At 38.9% G+C, this 24449-nt stretch overlaps 8 protein-coding genes across 17 annotated transcripts; 4 read left to right on the top strand and 4 right to left on the bottom strand.

Moving 5' to 3' along the window:
* The first annotated feature begins 778 nt into the window (after positions 1-778).
* LOC18016351 (ras-related protein RABA5a) lies at positions 779-3097 on the top strand. 2 transcript variants are annotated; one of them, XM_024155300.1, is made up of 4 exons: positions 794-928; positions 1717-1938; positions 2075-2480; positions 2569-3097. In XM_024155300.1, exons 3-4 carry the CDS (start codon positions 2141-2143, stop codon positions 2892-2894), a joined length of 666 nt encoding a protein of 221 aa, XP_024011068.1. In that variant the 5' UTR covers positions 794-928; positions 1717-1938; positions 2075-2140; the 3' UTR covers positions 2895-3097. The 2 variants fall into 2 exon arrangements, with proteins under 2 accessions (XP_006398449.1, XP_024011068.1); XM_006398386.2 differs by lacking the exon at positions 1717-1938 and having other exon boundaries at positions 779-928.
* Positions 3098-3260: 163 nt separating this feature from the next.
* LOC18016350 (phosphatidylinositol/phosphatidylcholine transfer protein SFH11) lies at positions 3261-5690 on the bottom strand. Of its 2 annotated transcripts, XM_024155286.1 has the most exons (12): positions 5427-5690; positions 5245-5344; positions 4894-5160; positions 4737-4814; positions 4564-4665; positions 4433-4482; positions 4246-4354; positions 4070-4150; positions 3917-3991; positions 3773-3814; positions 3580-3668; positions 3261-3493 (listed from the first exon to the last, which is right to left on the bottom strand). In XM_024155286.1, exons 1-12 carry the CDS (start codon positions 5612-5614, stop codon positions 3355-3357), a joined length of 1320 nt encoding a protein of 439 aa, XP_024011054.1. In that variant the 5' UTR covers positions 5615-5690; the 3' UTR covers positions 3261-3354. The 2 variants fall into 2 exon arrangements, with proteins under 2 accessions (XP_024011054.1, XP_006398448.2); XM_006398385.2 differs by having other exon boundaries at positions 3261-3668.
* A 1736-nt stretch (positions 5691-7426) lies between these two features.
* On the top strand, positions 7427-9213 carry LOC18016348 (probable pectinesterase 68). Its single transcript, XM_006398384.2, has 5 exons — positions 7427-7752; positions 7887-8076; positions 8198-8404; positions 8553-8791; positions 8898-9213. The coding sequence occupies exons 1-5, from the start codon at positions 7460-7462 to the stop codon at positions 9052-9054; spliced, it is 1086 nt and encodes a 361-aa protein (XP_006398447.1). The 5' UTR covers positions 7427-7459; the 3' UTR covers positions 9055-9213.
* Positions 9214-9474: 261 nt separating this feature from the next.
* LOC18016349 (protein transport protein SEC16B homolog) lies at positions 9475-15512 on the bottom strand. The gene is made up of 13 exons (XM_024155219.1): positions 14005-15512; positions 13508-13828; positions 13283-13411; positions 13055-13177; positions 12798-12968; positions 12316-12441; positions 12104-12238; positions 11837-11964; positions 11642-11750; positions 11144-11461; positions 10916-11062; positions 10553-10839; positions 9475-10269 (listed from the first exon to the last, which is right to left on the bottom strand). Exons 1-13 carry the CDS (start codon positions 15220-15222, stop codon positions 9816-9818), a joined length of 3666 nt encoding a protein of 1221 aa, XP_024010987.1. The 5' UTR covers positions 15223-15512; the 3' UTR covers positions 9475-9815.
* Positions 15513-16129: 617 nt separating this feature from the next.
* LOC18016346 (WAT1-related protein At5g47470) lies at positions 16130-17925 on the bottom strand. Its single transcript, XM_006398381.2, has 8 exons — positions 17889-17925; positions 17542-17784; positions 17382-17447; positions 17167-17283; positions 16847-17069; positions 16611-16775; positions 16361-16512; positions 16130-16256 (listed from the first exon to the last, which is right to left on the bottom strand). The coding sequence occupies exons 2-8, from the start codon at positions 17727-17729 to the stop codon at positions 16130-16132; spliced, it is 1038 nt and encodes a 345-aa protein (XP_006398444.1). The 5' UTR covers positions 17730-17784; positions 17889-17925.
* Positions 17926-18211: 286 nt separating this feature from the next.
* LOC18016261 (putative pentatricopeptide repeat-containing protein At5g47460) lies at positions 18212-20001 on the top strand. The gene is given in 2 exon segments (XM_024155259.1): positions 18212-18514; positions 18516-20001. Coding segments are annotated over 2 exon segments (1758 nt in total). The 3' UTR covers positions 19971-20001.
* LOC18016260 lies at positions 19996-21914 on the bottom strand. 8 transcript variants are annotated; one of them, XR_002899515.1, is made up of 5 exons: positions 21612-21856; positions 21296-21469; positions 20771-20817; positions 20468-20512; positions 19996-20243 (listed from the first exon to the last, which is right to left on the bottom strand). XR_002899515.1 is itself a non-coding variant. In XM_006398376.2 (4 exons), exons 1-3 carry the CDS (start codon positions 21785-21787, stop codon positions 20810-20812), a joined length of 303 nt encoding a protein of 100 aa, XP_006398439.1. In that variant the 5' UTR covers positions 21788-21856; the 3' UTR covers positions 19996-20243; positions 20771-20809. The 8 variants fall into 8 exon arrangements, 4 of the variants coding, with proteins under 4 accessions (XP_006398439.1, XP_024011030.1, XP_024011029.1 ...); XR_002899518.1 differs by having other exon boundaries at positions 21351-21469; XR_002899516.1 differs by lacking the exon at positions 20468-20512.
* A 1140-nt stretch (positions 21915-23054) lies between these two features.
* LOC18016258 (aquaporin TIP2-3) lies at positions 23055-24147 on the top strand. The gene is made up of 2 exons (XM_006398375.2): positions 23055-23477; positions 23609-24147. Exons 1-2 carry the CDS (start codon positions 23100-23102, stop codon positions 23960-23962), a joined length of 732 nt encoding a protein of 243 aa, XP_006398438.1. The 5' UTR covers positions 23055-23099; the 3' UTR covers positions 23963-24147.
* The last annotated feature ends 302 nt before the right edge of the window (positions 24148-24449 follow it).

Below are 24449 nucleotides of genomic sequence, written 5' to 3'. Positions count from 1 at the left end.
TGTGCCTTAATTTAATACAAACATCTGTTTTATTTGTTGTAATTTAATTCTAACGTCCGACACATAAAGAATCTTCTTTATGAGTTTAGGCCGGAGACCAAAAACCGAGTTTGTAAAGAGATCCAACGAAAGTGGTTGGGTTTAGCTGTTTAGGGTTAGGTTCTATATTTGGGGTCGCGACCAAAATTTCAACTGCTAACCACGTGGACGTGGACTCGTTGGTGGTAATAATGCATCTTCTGGTCAACGCTCCAATGCTCTCTGGCTCTCAGCCACATGCTCCAACTAAGTTCGCAGGTGTTGTTTGGCTCAATTTGTATAAGACTACGAGCTTAGTGTGACATGCCAAAGAAAGCCATAAGCAGATATTTGGATATATGTAAGTTAATAAATTAAAAATGAAAAATATTCTCGCTGAAACCCTTTTTTAGTCATTAGTGTTGGACAAAGGCTGGTTAATACTTCTACTCATATAAACTATATTGTATTAAATTAACCTTTCAGAGAATGTGAATTATAGCAGATTAATAGAGTTAAATTGAATGGAAATTTGGTAGAATTGATTGATAGTCTTACTAGTTGTAGTTACCATAGTAATACTTTACTACTATATTAGAATGGCAATAGCTAAATTAAAAAGACGAAAAGAACTTGATAAAAGAGGTAACGTGGGTCAATTTAAAGCCCATAAGGTTTATCTTCTCAGCCCATTATTACAAATCCGAAACCGAAATGGAAAATTTCTGGTTTTTATCTCTGCCAAAGTTACTGCCTTAACAAGAAGTCTCTTTGATTTCCCAGAAGAAGCGTTGAATCCCTTCGTTTTATTCCACGGATCGATTCCATTTCGGGATCCTATTTCGTTTTCTCCTCTTTGGATCCAGTTCTTCATTTACCCAATTTCTCAAATCGTTGATGCTTCAAGGAGGTAATTATGATTTCCTTATAGCAATTCCATCATTTTCCCGAGAAAAAAAAGAAGCTTTTCCCATATATCCCCTTGTGATGATCCCTGTATATGTAGTTTTTTGTTCTACTATGTAAAATGAGTCTGCGAAAATTTAGAATTTGCTATGATCATCGTTTCTTTTGCGTGTGTATGTGGTCTTACAATTGACGGGAATGTCTTGTGATCTCTCCCATAACTTTGGAATTCTGTTTTACTTTGATTTCTAACACACGCTCTGTTTGATTAAAAAAAAATCTCACAATCTCTCATGACTCCTCCTTTTCTCCTTCGAAATGGGTTCTTAGTTGGGTTTAGTTTCTTAGGTGAAATTTCGATTCTTGTGGATTGGGGTCTATAATTCTCTTTGCTAAAGATATCTCACATTTCTCTGAAAAATGTGGCCTACCTTCGTTCTCTCATTCCGTATATGAATATCCATATTCACGCAGAGATAGTATACCTGCAAAACAATCATTTACTGATTCATCTTTAGTGTGTAACTTAAGGACAAGACTGCGAATTTCCATCAGTGTTTAGCTGCACTTTGTGTGATCCACTGATAATTAGTGTTGGTTGCTTAGGGCCCGCGCTTGTCTTTTCTGTCTGAAATCTATATTTTTTTTTCTTTCTTTTTTGATAGAGAGAATATTGCTCTGCTTTTCTATTGGCGGCTTTCATGCCTTGTGAATAGTTACTATCCACCGACTTTAACTTAGATTCTCAGGGTGATCTCACAGCTAAAGTTGGCTTTACTTGTTTGTATATAGGCTTACACACCCAAGTGATCTTGTAGAACAATATACTATAGGGTCAGATCCAGCTTTCAGAAGAGGTAACTTGTATTGGTGCCTTACTTTGGATCCAGAAGGCTCTTATGTGCGGAATCATTTGCTTGTGATAGATTTTTTAGGGTGGTTGAGAGTTGAAAGATTGGAAATTTAGTCAACTTTGCTCCACAGAACCTTCTAGGAAGCTACCTCTGTAGACAGGTGATATTAAAGATTCTATTGTTAACTCTTAGATCTCAATCTTTCCTTTTTCTGAAGTTTTTTTTGACAACTCTACTTATTCTTGTTGTTCCCTCTTCCTCACTTTGACTCCTCTGTTTTGTTTTTAACTTTGTAGACGGGCTAAAAGCGAGTGGTAAAAATATGCCTCTGTAGAAGGGAGTACTCTCAAGCGTAAAAGGAGATGGCTTTTTATTCCGAGGACGACAAGAGTGAAGACTACCTCTTCAAGATTGTTCTAATAGGTGATTCTGCAGTCGGGAAATCAAATTTGCTCGCAAGGTTTGCTAGGGATGAGTTTTATCCGAATTCAAAGTCGACGATTGGAGTGGAGTTTCAGACGCAGAAGATGGATATTAATGGAAAGGAGATCAAAGCACAGATATGGGACACGGCTGGTCAAGAACGTTTCAGAGCAGTCACTTCTGCGTATTACAGAGGTGCAGTTGGAGCTCTTCTGGTTTACGACATCAGCAGACGACAGACTTTTCACAGCATTGGTAGATGGCTCAACGAGCTGCACAGTAAGAAACCAAAAAACTCTTATCTTATTTTCTTATCTTCTACTAAACAATCATCCCAATGCAAATGACTATTACGTAACTGTTGCAGCACACTCTGATATGAACGTTGTGACAATCCTGGTGGGAAACAAGTCGGATCTTAAGGACATTAGAGAAGTGCCAACAGCGGAAGGTAAAGCATTGGCGGAAGCGCAAGGTCTTTTCTTTATGGAGACATCGGCTCTGGACTCATCAAATGTCGCAGCTGCATTTGAGACGGTTGTGAAAGAGATATACAACATACTGAGCAGGAAAGTGATGAGCTCACAGGAGCTAAACAAGCAAGATCCTGCTTCACTCAGCAACGGCAAGAAAGTTGTGATTCCATCAGAGGCGCAGGGTGAATCCAAGAAAGGTGGATGTTGTTCGTCTTGATGGAAAACCGAGATTGTAGAGAGCTTAAAAAAGGAAAAGATTAATTTTCATCTGTTTGATTGTTTTTTTTTTTTTCCACGCTGCCGTGAATGTTGAAATTTGGAAAGCGCTGTGTTGTGGTGTGGGAAGTGTTTAGGTGTAGCAATCTGTAAATTTTCTATTGCAGAAGCTTTATGAAAAAACTCACTCCTCTCTATAAAGTTTGCCACTTTCTTGTTCTTCAACTTGAAGAATGGTCATGATGATCGTGATGGTCAGTCTTCTGTTTATATCACTAATGAGTGAATAACATAAAATTGCATAAATTGTAACCAAGGACTGAAATAGCACTATAAAATCTTGGTACAATAATCAACATAAGCCTTTTTTATTTACTATAAATGACTTGACTGTAAATAAAATATGTGCGAGTATACTGTTATTCTTCCAGTGAAGCATTTGTCATCGGGAAGAGAATCAATTAATCAAATAGAGCTGTGGAATTAGATTGATAAAAAATAAAAAATAAATGTAAGAGATGAAGCTGAGTTGCAGAGATCACACGTGCAGTTGCATGTGAGACAGATTGGCTCCACACATGATTGCATTTATCGCCGTAGTACGGAATCCACAGACCATCGTCATCATCATGACTCATACTGCAATTTTTTTTCTTCAGCTCAAACCGGACATTTTCGTAACAGTAGTTTTACGCGCTAAACCGGTTTTGCTATAGTTTTTTTCGGTTTGATTCGGTTTTATGGCCTCAATGATCTCTGCAAGTCCATTCAAGGCCTGAAAATATGAGAAAGACTATTAAACCTTAAGCATAGATAAGTGAAACTGTAACTGAAACTCATATGATGTATAGAATTAGCTTCTCATCTCTATCTCTTTACCTTTTTTGTTTCATGAAGTGACATCTCCAACATTTGGATTCTCTGCAAGAACCAACCACGCAAATCAGACAATGGATACTTAGATTCATGAAACGAAATATTTATACTCCTGAGAAATGTGTATTTATATGCACACAATTTCACCTTCTGGGATTCCTTAACAGCAGCTTTCATGGAAGCATACTTCTGCAATGTAATCATGTTCTTGCCTGAATCTTCCTGCAATTAATAACATATCTTACTCAGCTTCAATATTGAAGTCAAGAATTCGACTTTCATTTAAACAATCCGTTGTACTTTTCGATTGGCTGGAGCGTATTCTGAGACTTTCTCCAACGTTTGTTCCTCTAAATCAGCATCTCCAATAGTGGAAGTCTCCTATATATATATCGAAGAAATAATCCAATTTACTAGAAACAATTGTGTATACTTGATTTGTTTTCAATGGTCATTCAATGATTCTTGGCATTAACCTGGATCTTTGCCTTGATGTCTGGATCATTCCAAGGTCCTTCGTCGCTGAAAAGACAGCCTCCATGATCTGAACAGGTGCAGTTTCCTCCCAGAAATGTCGGTAAGTTGCTGTTTTATGACATCAAACACAAACAATGCTGAGATTCCAAAGCAATTTACGAAACAAATCAGAAAAAGGGATTGGACCTTGGATCTATTGCTTCAAGTAGCTCTCCAAGGTAGTTGGGTCCTAGCACCTGGAAAAAAAACATAATGTTATGGTAAAAAACATTGTGACTAAGCCATAAAAGAAAGTATCGAATGGGATATATGCTTACCTGAACTTTGGCCAATGTCCGAGCATCGAGAAAGGTCTTGAGTGCAAGCCACAACATCCGGAATCCTGAACTGGCATTGACAACAAAGAGGCGATGCAAAGTCTAGAGCCAAACCAATCAGAATGACAAGCATTGTTCATGAAGCTGGTAATGAAATCCAAAAACCCACCTACCTCAGGGTAATAATTGTTGTCTATCTTCTGAATTTCCATGAAGAGTGATCTTGCAGGTTTTGAGAAGTTTGACATTCCCTGTTTAAAGAACACAACATTTTAACATTTCATCTACAAGAACTTCAAATTAAAAAAGGTAGAAAGTACCGGCGCTTACCACTCCAGAGACATCCAAAATCGTTGTGGTAGACGAAACATGCTTCTCCGAAGCAATTGAACACGCCGGAAATCTCAAGCTCAGAGTCGTCTCTTGTTCTCTAATATGATACTTGACATATCTCTCAATGGTGGTTGATTTCAGAAACGCGTTTAAGTCAACCATTCCGATTCTTTCAATGTATATTGGCCTACCACTTTTGTCAACCTTATGAAACCCATGAGGGTAATGTTTCTTCACTTCACCGTATTCCTCAAACTTAAACCTCTGTCAGACATTTCGTCGAACAGGTTGTGAGTGATCTGATCTAATCAACGAAAAGAAACCGAAAGTGATCCCATTTTTTTATACCTTCGAGATCATATCCACTTTAGAATCCACCCTCCACTTCAGATAATTGAGAAACGCATCTTTGGATTTCTCCAAATCAAAATCCCTCATTCTTAGAAACCTGATATCAGATTAAAAAAGAAAATTTTTGAGTATAAAATTCAAACAGGAATTTTGGGTACAGGGATGGTTTTGATATTTACCTGATAAGTGTATTATGATCTCCGTGCTTTGCAGGTAACTCGCCATGAAGGAGAAGCAAGTTACGAAACGCTTCAACCATTTGTTCCTCGCTAGAGTTGTGTTCTTCGTTAAGAGAATCAGGTTGCATGAAATCTTCTCCACCATCAGAGATGTGTATTTTTCTGTAACTCACCTCTGTTTCTTGCATCTGTAACGATCCTGAGCTCTGTTTTCAAAATTCAAATTTCTCAAGAAGGAGAATTTCATCAAATAGCTGCGTTGAAGTGTAGAGGAAGGAAAGAAAAGTGGTGAGAATCGAATTCTCATAGTTGAAATTAAAGTGGAGAGAGAGAGAGAGAGAAAAAATGGAATAATTGATTTCTCTCGGCGCGGGAAAAGTTTGGCGAGAGAATAACGGCTTTGGCTGGTTCCCGGTTCCTTCTGTGTCTTTTGGTTTGAAGAAAAGATGGGCCTACTATAATGTGAATGTGAAAACAAAATGAAAAAGATGGGCCTACCTTTTTTTATTTTATTTGTCTCACACTATTAATTTTCTCACGATGAGCATTTGAGATACATTTTTTCTTGGGGTCAAATGAGACATACAATTACTATGTTGTTTTAGCAAGGGAAGAATGTGAAAATAAGTTTGGGTCCCATGAGAACTATCCTTTCGGAGAGGTCAGGGGCAGTTTCATCAGAAAAAGAAATGTAATGAATGATAAGCTATATATGGGTAATTATAGGGCGGATTTCCAATTTTCTTATAAAAAACAATTTCCACATATTCATGTTGTTTTGTTTGGATTCTTATATTTTTGAATTTTTTTTTTGTTTAAATTTCCTAAAATCTAGAACTCATTTTAGAAACTTTTTTCTTAATTTGAATAATTTTGGTGTGTTTTGTAATTTATTATTAATTCAAATATAGACATTCAACATTAACTTTTATATGGCTAGCTGTCTATATAGACATACTTTGAATCGAATTTTTGAATTTTAGCAGTTGTTTGTTACGTAAAATTTGAGGTTATCCAAAACTATTATCGAAATCAGAAGCTGGTATAACAAAGCGGATCAGAAATCAAAGATAGTAATGATGGTCCCAATCGGATTTACAAAGAAGGTTTGGAACAATCTTCCAACGTTCAGAAAATTATAGGTTGATAGGTTGGATTTATGATGAGTGGTACTTTTCAATGTATGGGACCCAAATAGGGTTCACGTGACGCATAGATGCATAGAAAAGTGTCCGCACTATCATAAATTTACTGTACTACTTATTTTCACCCATAATTCTTTCTTCATACATCATCATATTTTGCCTTATCGTTTCAATTTCAATTTTCTCCTCATCAACGCAATAAGACCGTTTTAGTATCAACAAATATTAGTTGATGGAGTGCATGTGTGTATGCAATATTAGTATATATATAACTCCCACGAGAGAGAAAGAGAGTGGGTTCCTCATGCTTCACTGTCCCTAATTAAGCCTGCTTTCAAATAATATTATCATGATTATGGGCAGTTCCAATATACTTTAATATATAGTGTAGCTATATATATATGGACTATGAGAAAACAACTAACCACAGTCACATAAAAAAATCATGGGCTCATGTTTATATCTAACAATAAAGCTATACCATTGGTCGAATCTGAAATAAAGACAAACCCTAAACTCAAAACCTGAAATAGTTAGCCAAACACTTAATTCCAAACCGAAACAGAAAAAAAAAACATAACTCGATAATAGGCAGGCTACTTTAAATTATAAAATAAAATAACTCAATTTCTTGGTTTAAACAATAAAATCTTTTGGCCCCAAAAAAAATAATTAAAACAGTAAAAGCTAAAACATATGAAGACAAAAAAAACCTATAGACGATCTTGTGTTCTTTGCTAATGTTGGCTTCACTTCAGCACAAAAATATGACCGTTAAGACTCAAACATACAAGGACCACCTTAGGAATTAGTAAATGTATAAAACCCAACGATCCTCCATCGTCATTTGCTTACTCCTCGACCATTTTCTTTCTCCATCACCGTCTAATGGCGCAACTCAGATCTTTTACTTATTCCCTCAACTTTCTCCTTTCTGTTTCTTTCTTATTTTTCCACAGCTTATGTTTTCGTTTTTCATTTGTTGCAGCTTGTTCAAACTCCACCGAAGAAATTCAACACCATCACCACCACCGGAAATGGGTGGGTCCCAAAGGTCACAAAGTCATCACCGTCTCACTCACCGGGCACTCTCAGTTTCGCTCCGTCCAAGACGCCGTCGATTCCATACCAAAGAACAACAACATGAGTATTGTTATCAAGATTGGTCCTGGATTCTACCGGTACTTATATTCCTTACTTGACTCCTTAATCTATTTGTTATGTTATTATTATTCTTTTACTTGTTTCACGCACACATGCAACATAGGGTTAAAATTTAACTTTGCATTTATGCAATATCCTTGTGTACATGCAGAGAGAAAGTGGTGGTTCCAGCGACAAAACCGTACATAACTTTTAAGGGAGCTGGTCGGGACTTGACGGTCATAGAGTGGCACGACCGTGCATCAGACCGTGGTCCTGACGGTCAGCAGTTACGGACTTATCAAACTGCTTCTGTCACAGTCTTCGCTAATCATTTCTCCGCAAGAAACATTAGCTTCACGGTACTAGCTAGTTCTATTGCCAAAAGAAAAAACATAAACTTTGACATATATGAGTTGTTCCTTTTTCTTGAACTGTGAGTCTAATTTTTCGTTCATTTTTTATTTTCTTATAAATGTGAAGAATACTGCGCCGGCGCCGATGCCTGGAATGCAAGGGTGGCAGGCGGTGGCGTTTAGGATCTCCGGCGACAAAGCTTACTTTTCCGGCTGTGGATTCTACGGTGCACAGGACACTTTATGCGACGATGCTGGCCGTCATTACTTCAAGGAGTGTTACATCGAAGGCTCTATCGACTTTATTTTCGGTAACGGCCGCTCCATGTATAAAGTAAGGATACACATTTATTTCAAATTATGTAGAATATATCACATTTTTAAAAATGAACATGGCTAAAAGATATTTGACCACGAGGTAGTTTTTGAGTGAGAAGCTCATAATACAATATTAATAATTGATGTGTTAACTGTTGGTGAAGGACTGTGAGTTGCATTCGATAGCGTCGAGATTCGGGTCGATAGCGGCGCACGGGAGGACATGCCCGGAGGAGAAAACGGGTTTCACATTCGTGGGTTGTCGGGTCACGGGTACTGGTCCATTGTACGTGGGCCGGGCAATGGGCCAATACTCACGCATCGTCTACGCTTACACCTACTTTGATGCTCTTGTTGCTCATGGTGGCTGGGACGATTGGGACCATAAATCCAATAAAAGCAAGTACGTACATAACAAAATATTATATAAGCTTTTGCGTTAATCCGTGCGATTAACAAACAAAAAAAAAAAGAATAAAGAAAATTGATTGAGAAATGTCGAAAATCAGGACGGCGTTTTTTGGAGTGTACAATTGCTATGGGCCAGGAGCAGCAGCGACGAGAGGCGTATCATGGGCTAGAGCTTTGGACTATGAGTCGGCCCATCCTTTTATGGCTAAGAGCTTCGTCAATGGGAGACATTGGATCGCTCCTAGAGATGCTTAACCAATTTCAAACATTATTTCAGCTGCACGTCGTTCCCTTCATTCGTTGATTTATTTGTTGTGATTTATTTATTTATATACATTTGAACATGAGAAGATTTATACATGTCCGAGATTCTTGTCATAATGTGTAACCTTATATTTTGTAATGGAATCATGTACTAGGAATCTAATTTCTTGATGAATTTCAATCCCTTACCTTTGTTACTTTTTAATCTATGGTTGTCTGTAGCGGAGTGAAGACATCAAATATTCAGGTAAAGACAATCACACTAAGTATATAAAAAATTATTGTTTTAAATAAGTATTTCGATTTGGCTGGAAAATTCAACTAGTTTTACACCCCATTAAATTTGGGCGAGTTAACAGAACTTAATACAAGATACAGTATGTGTAACATAACATTGTGCAACTCCTTACCTCTTACAATATAAAAATTGACGAATAACAGAAATTAATACAAGTAAATTCGGTCAGATCTGACCTTATTATATACTTAGCAAAAGCCAAAAGCTATAGTATTGCAGCTCTCTAGAAGACAAACTTTTGGTTCCATTGTCAAAACCCAAATGAAGCAATGAATCATCTATACAAAATGCAATTATACTGCCTGCCCCTATCATTGAATAAGAAGACGACGGAGGCTCACTAAGCTCTCTGTTTTCCTCATGGATCAACAAGGAATTGATTGGTTTTTGTGTCGAGAACTTTCCTACCTGCGACACCGACCAAAACTTTGTGAAATTCCAGTTTTCCGGTGACTTATAGTTCCACTTCCTGAAGTTCTTCTCCTACGCTGCTGCTGCTACTGTTGAGTAGAACTGGTTTGAAGGTTGATGGACTAGTTGGAGGCGTAAACGAGGTGTTGAAGTTTCCGCTCCACGAAGCTGTTCTTCTGGAAGCAGGAGGAGGATGATGATCCCCGTTGAGGCTTATTCCCATTCCATTTCTTTTGATGTTGTCCATACTTGGATATCTCTGCATCGTCATTTGTGCTGGCGCACCTGATGAGGCTACTAATTCATCTGCCGCGTTCTCCTCCTGTCTGATTTCAGCAGCAGCAGGTTCCATTACTTGGCCGTTTGAAGACGTTGCAGGTGTTGCTGGAATGAAGAATTTTGCTTTTGCAGGGATTGGTGGTTTAGGAGATTGTATGGAAGGTGACTGAAACATGGTCTGAGAGTTTCCACGGCCTTGATTAAAGGTGTCGACGTATCTGCCCCAAAAGAGAGTAAACTGAGTTAACTCTAAGCATGCACATTTAACAATTACACTTGGAGAATTTATAACTAACGGCTGGAAAACCGGAAACTGCAACCAAGATACTTGTTATGCCTCTTTATACTGAATGCTTCATCTTTCCTAGTAGTAAACCAAAGGTGCCTTATATTCTCTCGTTAATGCCATTCCAATGTTTCAGTAAAATTGCGTTCATGATTTGGGATTTAGGATAGTCTACACAGATTCTGATGCTAAAGTGCCTCAAGCTATTTGTTTACCTTGCACGTACACCCATACGTCCACGAGCTGAGAATTGATTCGAGCTCTGTGAGACTGGTGGGATTCCTGAAGAATTCTCTGACGGAGTTGGACCGCTGGAACTCCAGCTCCCACTAGATGGATTCACGTCAGATTTGTTTTCATAACCCAATGAGTTGTTTTGGAATGTGCCTATTGTTGGAGGAGGAGGCAGTGCAGCTTCCTCAGCTGGGGGTTCCACACCTTTCTCCACCCATCTCTTTAGTTTCTCGTCATAGTAGAATTGATTTTCTGCGCCCAATTTTGCCTTAACACAAAGCACGAACAGCAAATTAGAATAAGTTTAAGGAGAAAACATCAAGTTCCAAGCATGTTCAGAGTACCTCTTTGGATGATCGAACTTGTAAGACCCTCCCTACAGTGTCCTTTAGCATGCCAAAACCAAAGCGACTAAACCGCGAACCTGTCACAGTCCCAGATGCTTTCAACTGTGTAACCCCAGCCATTTCTTTCGAGGAGTCAGCCATATCCTAGAAAAAGGCAATCAATTATGAATTTCATACTCTAACATACATTAGTCTTAGCGGTGATAATGGTTTTCTGGTATAGACCTGTATTGGCGTCCTACCGAAATCTGGCTCTGATACGCTTCTAGTATGTACTGCCATTCTCCTCCCATTTCCACCCGAATCATGTATGGGTTCCATTGAAGCAGGTGCCATCAATGATGACATTGTATTAACCGATTGACTATATGCTAACTTAGTGGATTCCTGCTGTTGATGATGATACTCATTTACCTGAAGGCTTCCTGTTCTTGAAAGTGGTGCAGGTGGTATGCCCCCAACAACACGATGTGCCGTACTATCGATAAAGTTTAGCACTTTTCCAAAAAATTTTGCTGGGGCCAAATTCACAGTATACCCGCCCTGAAATAGGAATGTCCCATTAAGTTGGATCATTAGAAAGGAACAAGCTTCAGATTATTCCCAGTTTATGGCTCTTATACATTTCCATCTAAAGGAATAGACAGCTAGCAGATGTAAACGCATGGGAAAAACCAGAAATTCCATGTATTTTTATTGAAACCAAAATTTAGTGGGCTGTACCTGTTGGTGGAAACGGATTCTCTCTTCAAGTGACAAAACAAACTGTTTCCACATTTCCACTTCAGGTGATCGGCCAGTCTTGAGGCATTTCAATACTGCTTGACAGTACCTGTTTCAGCCACAGCACAGCGACATCAGGAAGCCATATACATACAGTTTAACCAACAATAGTTGATATTAAGTGAATCTTCTTACTTCTGAGCAGCCGAAAGTTTACCAACTTCAGCCAGCATATGGGCATATATGACTTTATATGGTTGAAACGGTAACAGGATATACTGAGAGTTTCCCAGCGTCTTAGAGTATTCAAATAACTCGGTTCTCTGCCCATGCAAAGATCAACCAACAAATAAGGAAAATATTAAAAGATATTGAGCAATTAGGAGGCCACTTATGATATGCTCAAAATAGAATCTCCCAGATAGTGTGATGATAACTAAAACCACAGTGATCAGAAATCACCTGTATAGCCTCTGGACTTGCATAAGTTCTAGGATTTTTCCAATGATCTGCTCCGACAAGGCAGAGCCTGGCACTATCTGAGTATGGATCAAAGTTCTTATCCGCGATTAAATAGCAAATATGCGCCGCAATTATCTGATTCATAACAGTAGTTCAAATGTCATGATAAAGTCTTCCATGAAGTAAAACAATACAAAAAGGCAGAGAACCACCTCGCCCCTTTCTTTCCACATGCAATCTCCAAGATGAGTAATCACAAGCTCATCATCTGTGGTTCTGTTCGCAGTTATTATACCCAAATTCTCTTCCCAATTGTCAAGCATGCTACTACTTCCAAACTGCGATTCAAGGAAACAAAAAGATACTATTAGCAAACTCCCCATGGCAGAGCTGCTGGAAGAAATTACGTCCTGTGAAATGGAGGAGAGAACTAAGGGGTAATGATTGTGTTTAATCATGTGAGAAAATAACTCTTGTCTCGCAGTGTCTTCCCACCATCTACACAGTTTCCGACTTTAATCAAGAGAGAACTACGGGGTATGTTTTATCGGATTCATCGGAGGAACAAGAGGTTGGGAGTTTACCATTGTAATCTTTCTCTCTACATTTTCTATCAACGTGTTTCCAAAAATATTTGTACACTGTAATCAATCGCATTGTCTGACTGAGAAGAAATATATGGTTTGTGCATTACCTGGGGTTGCTGTTGAGCCACATTAATGGAACCAGGAAAACTGATATCGCTTGTACTTCCAGTGGAGAACACTTCAGCTGGTTGCCCTGCAACCAGCAGGCACAATGTCCGTAAAGGTGACCCGGGCACAAGCTGGCGAAGGGCCATTTGTTTCACAGTGTCAACATAGAACTGCATTAATTTAAGACACCGACCAAGTCAGTTACACACTAACAAGAGTGGAACGTTTAGACCTATAGCAATCAAGAGAAAGAAACCTGTTGCCCAAGTTGGGCCGCGATAACAAGCGCTGGTCCCCACAAATGACCTTCTTGGGCACATTGGAGAGCCTCCATTTTCCTACCAGAAGCCAGAAGATTCTGCACTTCTGAGGCAGTTACCTGGAAAATTCTTCCAAATGAGTTACTAAGGAAAAACAAAACCGTCGTTAATTATAGAACCTTTTTCCTCGTAAGAAAATATGAGATATCATGTCCAATACTCACTTGCATTTGTGATTCAGGTGGTAAATGATGTAAGCATTGGCTAAAAGGAGCATAACTACCATTTTGTACGCCATCTTTCTTGGCAGACGCAAAAAGTTTAGCGACTGCTGATTCTGCAGAATCCATTTCCTGTTTGCACAATAGATACAAGGATGAGAAAATTGTAAAACATATAAATGTTTTCCTTATTAAGCGTACTGACAATGGAACTCCAGAACTGCTCACCTTTTGCGTTGCATCAGTTCCAAAAGGAGACCGGAGTTTCCCATAATACTGACAAGATATTCTGAGCAAAGAAAGAAGCAATTTTAAAAGCTTCCCTCTAGCAAAGTCCATGTCGGAAGATTCACAATGTAAAATTCTCTCATCAAGCCACTTATGTAAGTCTTTACTTCCAACATTTCCTCCAACCAAGGGACCTGGAAGAGATTGTTGATGCAGACAACGAAAGTAACTCGAAGAGTCTTCCCCGAGACTTGAATAAGAGGCATTCCCAGAAATAACTTCCGCCAAGTCTAGGACAGATATAGAGCTTCCTCCAGTTCCCTTTGAATCAAATAGAAAAAGATTATCAGTTAAACCAGAACTGAAATTCGCTTTATGAGGTTAACGGAGAATATATTTCACACTTTATGATAAGCATACTATATATAAAATGTGATTTTTAATAAACTCCCAAGAGTGTAAAATAAACAAATGAAAAGTACCACTTCGGGTCTAACCTGACTTCCAAATGATGAATTCTGGAGGGAACCACTACTATCCTTCATAACAATGAGCTTTCCGCCAAATCCAAAATTGACAAGTGCATGTGGTGGACGCCCATCTTTTGATCTTCCTGTACTTGGAGAGAAAAGCTGATCATGAGCTTGACTATTTCCAGTTGTTTGAGAAGCCTGGTTGTAGCTGTCCAGGGAGCGCCATTCTTGAGCAATTGTGTCATAGTACCATCCTGGATACTGCGCGTCAAAGACCATGTGTTCTGGATATCCATTGCTCACTTGTGAAACCTGGTTCCAGGTAGACACACTCTCAGCTGTGGCAGCCACTGCAGATGTTTTGCTCTCTCCCAGATATGCAACATCCGAGTTATAAGTAGAAGCAGCGCTTTCCCAATTACTCGCTGGGTTAATATAGCTCTCCTGTGAATTTATAATGCTTGCATCATGGCCACCATCAACTTGATACCACTGGCCAGTACTTGCATCATATTTCCATCCAGGATAGAGATTTTCCCAAGATTGACTGTTATTCACGTACTGCCCATTTTCAGAAACGTGATTCACTTCACCCTGATGTTGCTCGAAACCTGCCGAATTATTTAAACCAACACTTAAATTTGTAGGATTGGATACAAAGTTTCCTGCAGCAACCACATCTACCTCCGCCTTTCCCTGTAAATTTCCTGTAGATCCGTCCAACTCAGTGAAGAAATCAGAGTATGAACCGAACCCATGACCGTCATTTACAGACGAATCCGCATAGAAAGAGCCCCAATCAACCTCCTTAACCCCAGGACTCCCAGATCCATCGATTGTATTGCTTTCTTTTGCTGTTTCAGATAGTGGCATATCATCAACCTCCGATCTCAGCACATCATCTCTTAACTTATTGTCATCACTGTGCGCAAATTGAACAGCTTCCATAGCAATTGATGAAGGCTCTTCTTTTCCCAGCGAACTACTTGTACCCTCGTTTGCAACATCGATCCTCGGGCCTGCTTCGTTCAATGTTACGTCCCCATCACCCACAGAATCGTCAACGAGGGAGAGATTCGCAAACGCTTTGGCGTCATCGGAGTCACTTCCGTCGTCGAATTTCAGCTCTTTAGCAGAAGATGAAGCGTGAGCTTCGCTGGGAGAGAAGGAGTCATCAACAAGTTTGTCGAAGAAATCCTCGTCCGTTTGATCATCCAGCAGGAATTGAGGAGTCGAAGCCATCAATTTGTAAACGCTATCGAAATCGGGATAAAAACCCTAAACCTAAACCCTCACAAAAATCTCCGCGAGAGATCGACGGATCTGCAAGCTTCACGAAAATGATCAATTGCAAAACGAAGTAGATTTAAGGAAAATCAAGACTAATTTGAGCCAAGCGCCATTTACAGATCCAAACCCCACAAAGGATTCCCGATGAATTCCCGGATCCAATCTCCGATCCAAACTCCGATTAGTCGGTGAAATCTTTGAGATCGAAACGAGAGAGAGAGTCTTTGATTTTTTTTTTTTTGGTTGGCATTCACTTTTCCGAATTTACCCTTATATATATCTATTGTTTGACTATGAACATCTATGAGATTATTAATAATCTCACAGACACTATTATGAGCACATAATGAACCCAGCTTTGTTTATTTTGGTAACGTAATCACCATTGACTACCTCAGTCATATAAAAACATTTTTCCATTTTCTTTTACGTTATACCCAAAAAAAAAAAATCAGCATTAGAACCCAATTCAATCTTGTACTTCGACCGTAACGAATTATATCAGACGAAACAGTAGATATTCTTGTTTTCTTGTGTTCCATAAATGATGATATATCTAACTAAATCTCTAATAATATCTTCTTTTTTTTTCTCTAATAATATCTTATCTTCGGTAAAATATTTCGTGGACGTTTTAACTGATGAAAACTTGTAATTGTTATTCGATATGATTTGTGACTTCATCCATCATCTTCTCTCAATGCTCTGCGAGGAAAAAACAATATAAAAGGGGACAAAATATAGATTTGCACTTTCTCCGTTTTGAAATGTTGACTAGAAATAATAGAGACTATTGACTACAACTCAATTCTCAGTATATATTCAATTTCCGACCATTGTTGTAAGAAAGAAAAAACTATCAAGACAAAAGAGGCTTCTCAGAGTCGAACTCACTTTCAAGACTCTCAATTTGTGACAATCCTTCTTTGCCTTTAGCCCACAAGACAAGGTACAGTCCTATGAACATCAAACACATTCCTGCCACACTGCATAATTTTTGTTTTGGTTTGTTAATCATTGATAATAACAAATAAAAAACCAAACATGAGCTATATTCAAGCATTTTTCTTTCAATGTGAATCAAAGTTACCTTCCAATGCAAACGGACTCTCCTAATGTCAAAACCGAGAAAGCAACCGAAATAACGGTAGCGAAAGGACTAAACATTGAAACCAAAACCGGTCCACGTTTCTTCATTGCCCATCCATTAAAGCTAACACATGCTCCACTCACCATCCCTCCCTGCCATTTCAAAAACAATATATATACATTTTGAAAAACTAAATACATCATAACCATAAACCATTGATTATGTATATTGAAGATTTATTTGAACTTACCAGAAGAGAAAAACCAACGAGGTTACCGATACTAACGAATGAACTGGTAAGTAGTTTTGCTTTCTGGTTTTGCAAGAATTGTACCATCGTTGTTATCAACACTCCAATCAATGCCGTTATCGCACTTAATGAAATCGGTGCTGGAAACTCTGCCAATGTCGAAGCCTGCAATAACCGAGTTTTAGAACGGCATGGAAAGTAAACCGAACCGGTTTTGACGAACCGGTTTAACTTACCTGAAGAACGACGTTGGAGGATAAGACAAAGACAGCTCCGAGAAGGTACAAACATCCTACGACTCTGTCTCGATCAAACACGAATACTGAAGCATTATCTTCTTCATCGCGTTTGATCGAAGCGCTGTGCATTAAGCTCATTGTCAAAGCTCCAAATACGCACAACAATGTCCCTAAGATCTTCAGTTTGCTGTAAAAACATCTCATATTCATCTTCTCTAACCTATCCCAAAAAAGAACAGAAGAGAAGAGAGAGACAACAACAATGAACGTTGGAACACATAAAAATCGATGCTAAAACAAGGGTTTGATGATTTCACCTAACGATCCAAGCGATGAAGAAAATCAGACCAGGAGCGAGATTAGGCATCGCTGTGGCCATCGCTGGTGATGTCAACCTGATTCCTTCAAGAAACAGAGACTGGAACAGAGTAACCCTGTTTTTGTTATACAGAAACAAAAATGCAAATTTTCAACAAAAAAATTATACAATTTTTAACAAAAATAAGTTATGGAAATGGAAGATGATACTTACCCTGCAAAGGAGATCAAAACTAGCTTACCAATCAGCCTCGGGCTAAGCTCATTCGGCCATTGCTTCCTTTAGAACAACAAGACCAAACCGAAACATTTACTGTCTGAAGCGAAAAAGAGGATTTTTTTTTTGGTATTTGGAAAAAAGTCATGAGACAGACCTTTCGAAGAGGATGGCGAAAGGGGAGAGGATTAAGAAAGTGGCAAAGGTAGAGAAGATGACAATGGTGAAAGGGCCGAGACCGAGTGACATCAAATAACTCATGAGCAAAGAGTTGCCTGCGTATACAAATTGAACCATTACTAAACCTCCTACAATCACCATCTCTTCTATCATCTCCTTCTTCATCTTCTTCTCCTTTAAGGAGATTGAGCACCGATTAACAGAAACCTACGGAAAAAAACTGCATCAAAGGAAAATCCATTATAAGCATAATGTGTTCATGATTGGATTGAAATAGATAAGAATGAGAACAAATGAATTACTCTCTTTCTCTCTCTCTTTTACCTTCATTCAGAAAATATCTCTGAAATCACCATTTTCTTCCTATCTCCTTCTCTCCTTCACTCTCTCATTATATTCCTCAAATATTGTTTCCCTAAGAAACAAGACCCTCCATTGTTATTCCACCTATATTTGCTACTTTCCGAATAACTCTTATTTCTATTTTAAGCCCTTTTTATCCCAACCTTCAATCTTACCAAACTCCTCTGCATCTTCTTCTTCCCCAAAATAAATATTTCTTTTTTATTTTTGGCAAGATTTACAAAATTTGAAATTTGATTATATATGATGCATCGTGGGTCCATCTGTTTAAAGGGTCAAATCAAATGCTACGATTTGTGTCAAATAAAGTTATAGTTTTTCCCACATCTCGTGTCTACTCCAGAAGGAGCTATGTTGGTTCCACTGCTTCTTCGAACTTATGGACCACCGTCGTTCCTGCTCTGGCTCAGTCCGGTGCCATCGAAGCGTTACACGCAGCTGTTGAGTTGCTCAATGAAGGCGATAAGCCACATGATACTTCTCCGCTCGTTCACCTGCTCCGTGTCTCCGGAAACCATGGCTACGTTTCTTTATGCAGGCAGCTTCATGGTTACGTCGTGAAAAATGGGTTTGTTCAGACACGCGTCTTCAAATTCGCTGATGAGGTTTTACAGGACAAGCGACTCGCTGGAAGATGCCCACAAGCTGTTTGATGAAATGTCTGACCCAGATGTCATTTCTTGGAACTCATTGATTTCTGGTTACGTTCAATCGGGAAGATTCCACGAAGGACTCTCCTTGTTTCTAGAGCTCCACAGATCTGATGTCTTCCCTAACGAATTCTCTTTTACATCCGCTTTGGCTGCTTGTGCAAGACTGAAACTTTCGCGGCTCGGAGCCTGTATCCACTCAAAGATTGTAAAACTTGGCATAGAGAAAGGCAATGTCATAGTGGGTAATTGTCTAATCGACATGTACGGGAAATGTGGTTCCATGGATGATGCAGTTTTGGTGTTCCAATTCATGGAAGAAAAGGATACAGTTTCTTGGAATGCCATTGTTGCTTCCTGCTCAAGGAACGGTAAGCTTGAGCTGGGACTTTGGTTTTTCCACCAAATGCCAAATCCAGACACTGTAACATACAACGAGCTCATCGATGCTTTCGTCAAGTCCGGGGATTTCATCAATGCCTTTCAGATTCTATCGAGTATGCCAAACCCTAATTCATCTTCATGGAACACAATATTGACAGGTTATGTTAACGGTGATCAGTTTGGAGAAGCTACTGACTTTTTCACCAAAATGCATTCGTCAGGCGTCAGATTTGATGAGTACAGCTTGTCAATAGTTCTGGCCGCCATTGCTGATCTCGCTGTGGTTCCATGGGGAAGTCTCATCCATTCTTGTGCTCTCAAGCTTGGCCTAGAGTCTCGGGTTGTCGTTGCGAGTGCTCTGATAGATATGTATTCCAAATGCGGAATGTTAAAGCATGCTCAGTTAATGTTTTGGAAGATGCCTAGAAAGAATCTGATCGCGTGGAACGCGATGATCGCTGGTTATGCTCGTAATGGCGATTCAACCGAGGCAATGAAGCTATTTAACCAATTGAAACAAGAAAGATTCCTGAAACCTGATCGGTTCACATTCTTGAACCTCTTAGCTGTGTGTTCTCATTGTGAAGTTCCAATGGAGATCACGCTTGGCTACTTTGAGATGATGATTAACGAGTATGGGATCAAACCAAGCGTAGAACATTGCTGTTCTCTTATCAGAGCTATGGCGCAGAGAGGAGAAATTCGGCAGGCGAAAAAGGTGATTCAGGAATTCGGTTTTAGGTTTAATGGTGTGGCTTGGAGGGTTTTGCTTGGTGCTTGTAGTGCTAGAAAGGATCTGAAAGCTGCAAAAGTCGTCGTCGCTAAGATGGTTGCGTTAGGGGAAGCTGATGAAGATGAGTACATATATATAGTGATGTCGAATCTCTATGCTTACCATGAGAGATGGAGAGAAGTTAGTCATATTAGGAAGATAATGAGAGAGAAAGGGGTGGAGAAAGAAGTTGGCTCTAGCTGGATTCAAGAGCAAAACGTTGCATCACAACTTTAGCATCTTTTACGTTTTGAGCTTTTGGTTATGTAAACACAATGTCTAACTAGTTATGGAATCAAACATGGCTAGAATCTGAGAGGCTCAGAGGAGTCGTGTAAAATGGAGAAAATAGTATTACACATTTTTCTTTATGAATTAAAAAACAAGAGTTTGGAGTCGCAAACAAATAATCAACTTCTTGCCTCTAAGCTTAAGAAACTTGCCTCCCTTAATAGTAGTAATACTCTTCATGAATGTATCAGGGTCACCTTGGTACTGAAAGGCCCATCTCTAGAGTAAACAGAAACAGAAATAACGATTAGTACAGAAACAGAAAAATGGTCTTTTATATAGAAGAAAGAAAGGCGGGTGCTTTCCGCTAATTGATTATATGGTACGAGTCTTTAGACAATGTCTTGTGAGAATTCAGATGAACAGCAAACTAGTCAAGCAATCTCATCTAAAATAGCTTCCTAGATCTAATTTATCACCAAAGCATTGTTGACAGAGCCCACCTTTAAAAACAACTGCAAATACGTCTCACGTGCCATCGATTCCATCTGGGACAAAGAGCAGTTTTACAAATTACTACAGTATTGTTGCCACTCTTTAACACAGATCATGAACTAATTTTCCTAGATGACATTCATATAAAAAAAAGAGAGCAAGAAACACAATGTCAATCTGACGCGGGTTAACATCTGGTTTAATAAGTTACCCCCTTCAAGATTCACGTTTTACAGGGTTTTTTTTCTCTTCCTAAAACGTGTTTTCCAATATCTTATTTGGATGACTAGAACACAAATAAAGGTTCGTACTTGATAAAGATGCAAGGATCCGACATGGTAACGGTGAAATTATGTGCCTGCATGAACCAAGTACTCATGATTAGACAGACACAATGGCACTAAAGCTCAAAACTCTTTCACAACTCTAGAAACTGATTTAGTCAACCTATATACGTTATACTAGGGTCAATCCTCCTACTTTTTAAGAGTCAGACATAAAATCTATCAACACTACATAATGCAACTAGATCGCCAAGCAGGAAAAGTCATAAAGCCAAGAATTAACGTCAACAAGGAATAAAAATAGTCATAAAGTCATCATAGAGCTTGCAACACTTCACATAAGCAATCAAACAGTTCAACTATAAGTATGATCTTCTCCCTCACATGTAAAGATCTTGGGAAGCTATGATCAATTTCAAAGTCTAACTAACAAAACCGAGGGATAAGTAGAAAAATAAACGCAGTACAGCCATGGAAAATGTGCACACCATTGATATATCAAGGGAAAGAAGGATCAAATGTAAGATAGGGAAGCGAAAAAAAGCTACTCACAAGAAAGAAAGCAGAAAAGAGTATTAGAGGTCGGGAGAGGTGCAGCAGAGAGTACCCTGAGAGAGAGCTCGGCTGCTTCTGGAGGTTGTGCTAAGGCACGACGTCAGCCGAGCAGCAGCCACCGTGCTGTGAAGCGGCAACAGCGACTGAACACAGCCAAGCTCAGATGGACACCTACATGTAACCAAACAACAATTCATCAATTTGAAACCTTAAATCGAAGATTGAGGAAACACTAAGAAAATGACGAAATGGAAGCAGATTCATGGAATTTGAAACAGAGCATGTCTAATTACGCGATTGATTGTAAGCAAACCTGGAGAAGGAGAATCGGGGAGAAGAAGCGGGTTTAGACGGAAGACGAAATCCGGCGGAGGAAGCAGTCGGCGAAGATCCGGTACCAATTGGAGATTTGTGGAGCGAAGATCTGATGGCGGATCTGAGAGACGAGACGGAGGATCTGCTCATGAGTCTATTGCAAGCCGAAGCCATTGTAAGAGATAGAGGAAGCTTGGAAAGTGAGATTCGATCGTCTTCTTCTTCTACAGAGGTTTTATAGGGTTTTAGGACGCCGGAAGGATGGAGACAAGCCGGAAAAATAAATCTCGCTATTTTTGTTGGGTTTGGAAATAATTGGATATCCATTAAAGAATAAATGGGCTTAGTGAGACCCATTTACTAAAAAGCTATAGTGAGAGACAGAGAGGAACCGTACGTGTCAGCCAAAGTGCCGAGTGCTGACTCTAGAAAAAGTTCATTTCCATTCCCGGCGATAAATAATTAATGTTATCCCACCCTAAACCTTTTCATTAAACAATACTATTGATTAATCGTTAATCACCTTTCAACTTCATCTAATTATTGAATATTTGTATAAGCATAATAAGGTGGGATGGATAAAATAAAACAAAAGTTGGCTAAAAAAAAATCTCGCTATCATTGTGGAGCACCTTTCAGAATTATAGAAAAGTACTCTCTTTCAACTCAAAAAAAAAAAAAATTGTTTGAACTATGTAATTAACATCAAAAATTAGATGAATTATTTTCATGTGTAATTTTTACTTCAAGCTATCGCATAACACCACGTATGAATTAGCTTAAACGAACCACATATTATTTTTAATAATTTTTTTCAAAATTCGGAAAGTTCAAATCTATTTACACTCTTTTTTTTTTATTAGTTATCGTTTTAACTACTGATCTGAACGTTGAAAAGCTGTAACTAAATACCTGACTAGCTAGTGTTCCAAAATTTTTATAGATTTGCAAGAAGATAATTTTGAGCTATATACCCTAGCTAACTAATCTAACTTTATTTGTGAGAGAGTCATAATCGTAACTAGTTAAACTTCGAGTTTCGTTTTCGTTTTCTTAGTATAAATATCCAAATCCACCAACTCCCAAAAAAATGAATTTTACTTATAATCCCTACTATAATTTAAAGCACATTCCTACTTATCTAATCCAATACGAAATTAGAAATAACAAATAGTAAATAGAATAAGTCCATTATCATCATTAGGGTGACACAAAGTTTTTATAAAATGCGGAATATCAAAACGCCAACAGAAGATTCTTATCCTCAATTGTTATTAAATCCCATTATAGTTGTCATTAACCATCTTTTCTATCTCTAACCTTCAATTAATCAAATAAGAGGCGGTTTGGGCGGCATCAAATAATGCTCAGCCACGTAATATGGGTCCCATCTTCATCATTTGCTCTTTGCTATATAAACTAGAGCCCTTTACAAGAGCGAAATAAAACCAAACCAACCATAAGCAAAAGTCTTCGTGTACAAAAAATGGTGAAGATCGAAGTTGGAAGTTTGGGTGACTCATTCAGTGTTGCATCTCTAAAGGCTTACTTGTCTGAGTTCATCGCAACTCTTCTCTTCGTATTCGCTGGCGTTGGCTCAGCTATTGCGTTTGGCAAGCTAACCTCAGATGCAGCCTTGGACCCAGCTGGTCTTGTAGCGATTGCGTTGGCTCACGCGTTTGCCTTGTTCGTTGGCGTTTCAATAGCCGCTAACATCTCTGGTGGCCACCTTAACCCGGCTGTGACTCTCGGTCTTGCCGTTGGAGGAAACATAACACTCATCACAGGCTTCCTCTATTGGATCGCTCAGTGTCTTGGCTCCATCGTTGCTTGCCTTCTCCTTGTCTTCGTTACCAATGGCGAGGTACGTCTTACTACAAGCCTTAGAACTGGTTATTCTTGTTTTCTTGGTGCGGTTTTAGGTCATTTAGTATTACGTGGCAAGAAAGCTGGTTGATGAATGAGTTTTTAATTTGTTTTCCCGGTTTGTTACAGAGCGTACCAACACACGGAGTAGGAGCCGGTTTAGGAGCGGTCGAAGGTATCGTGATGGAGATCGTTGTGACCTTTGCTTTGGTCTACACAGTTTACGCCACAGCGGCTGATCCAAAGAAAGGATCGCTAGGAACCATCGCTCCAATTGCTATTGGTTTCATCGTTGGTGCCAACATCCTCGCTGCTGGTCCATTCAGTGGTGGCTCCATGAACCCTGCTAGGTCCTTTGGACCAGCTGTTGTTAGTGGAGACTTGTCACAGATCTGGATCTACTGGGTGGGTCCACTCGTCGGTGGTGCACTCGCTGGACTCATCTACGGTGACGTGTTTATCGGTTCTTATGAAGCTGTATAGAAACCCGCGAGATCCGAATCTAATTAACCGGGTTTTTGTCATGGCTTGATGTTTTGTTTGCTTGTATGGTTTGATGTTTTGTTTGCGTGTGTATGTTTTGGTGTCCATTTTTTTCGAATATTGTATGTAAAAAAGAAAAAAAAAACGTCTTGTTGATAATAAGAAAATGTATATAAATTCCACTTTTATGTTCTGAAAATTGTGAAAAAATAGCGAAATCAGAAAATATAAAAACGTGAACAAATTGATCATCATTAGTTTTGAAACCTATATTAGACTATTTATTATTTTGGTTAGATATGTAAAAATTCATAATAGAGACAGAGAGAGGGAAAAAAAAAACAGCCGATGTGTATTCGAATCATCTGTAACACTATTGAACTCGTGCGGAGTATCTTTATAGAGAAACGAAAAGTGTTATGGTTTTGTGTGATTACAATTATAACAGAAGGAAACTGGGCGGCACAGTCACGAACTCTGTTAAAGT

The sequence above is a fragment of the Eutrema salsugineum genome, unplaced genomic scaffold (genome assembly GCF_000478725.1).
Source record: "Eutrema salsugineum unplaced genomic scaffold, Eutsalg1_0 scaffold_20, whole genome shotgun sequence".
NCBI classification, from domain to species: Eukaryota; Viridiplantae; Streptophyta; class Magnoliopsida; order Brassicales; family Brassicaceae; genus Eutrema; species Eutrema salsugineum.
Note: the sequence above shows the minus strand (reverse complement) of the source record. Positions and strands in the feature narration are given on the sequence as shown.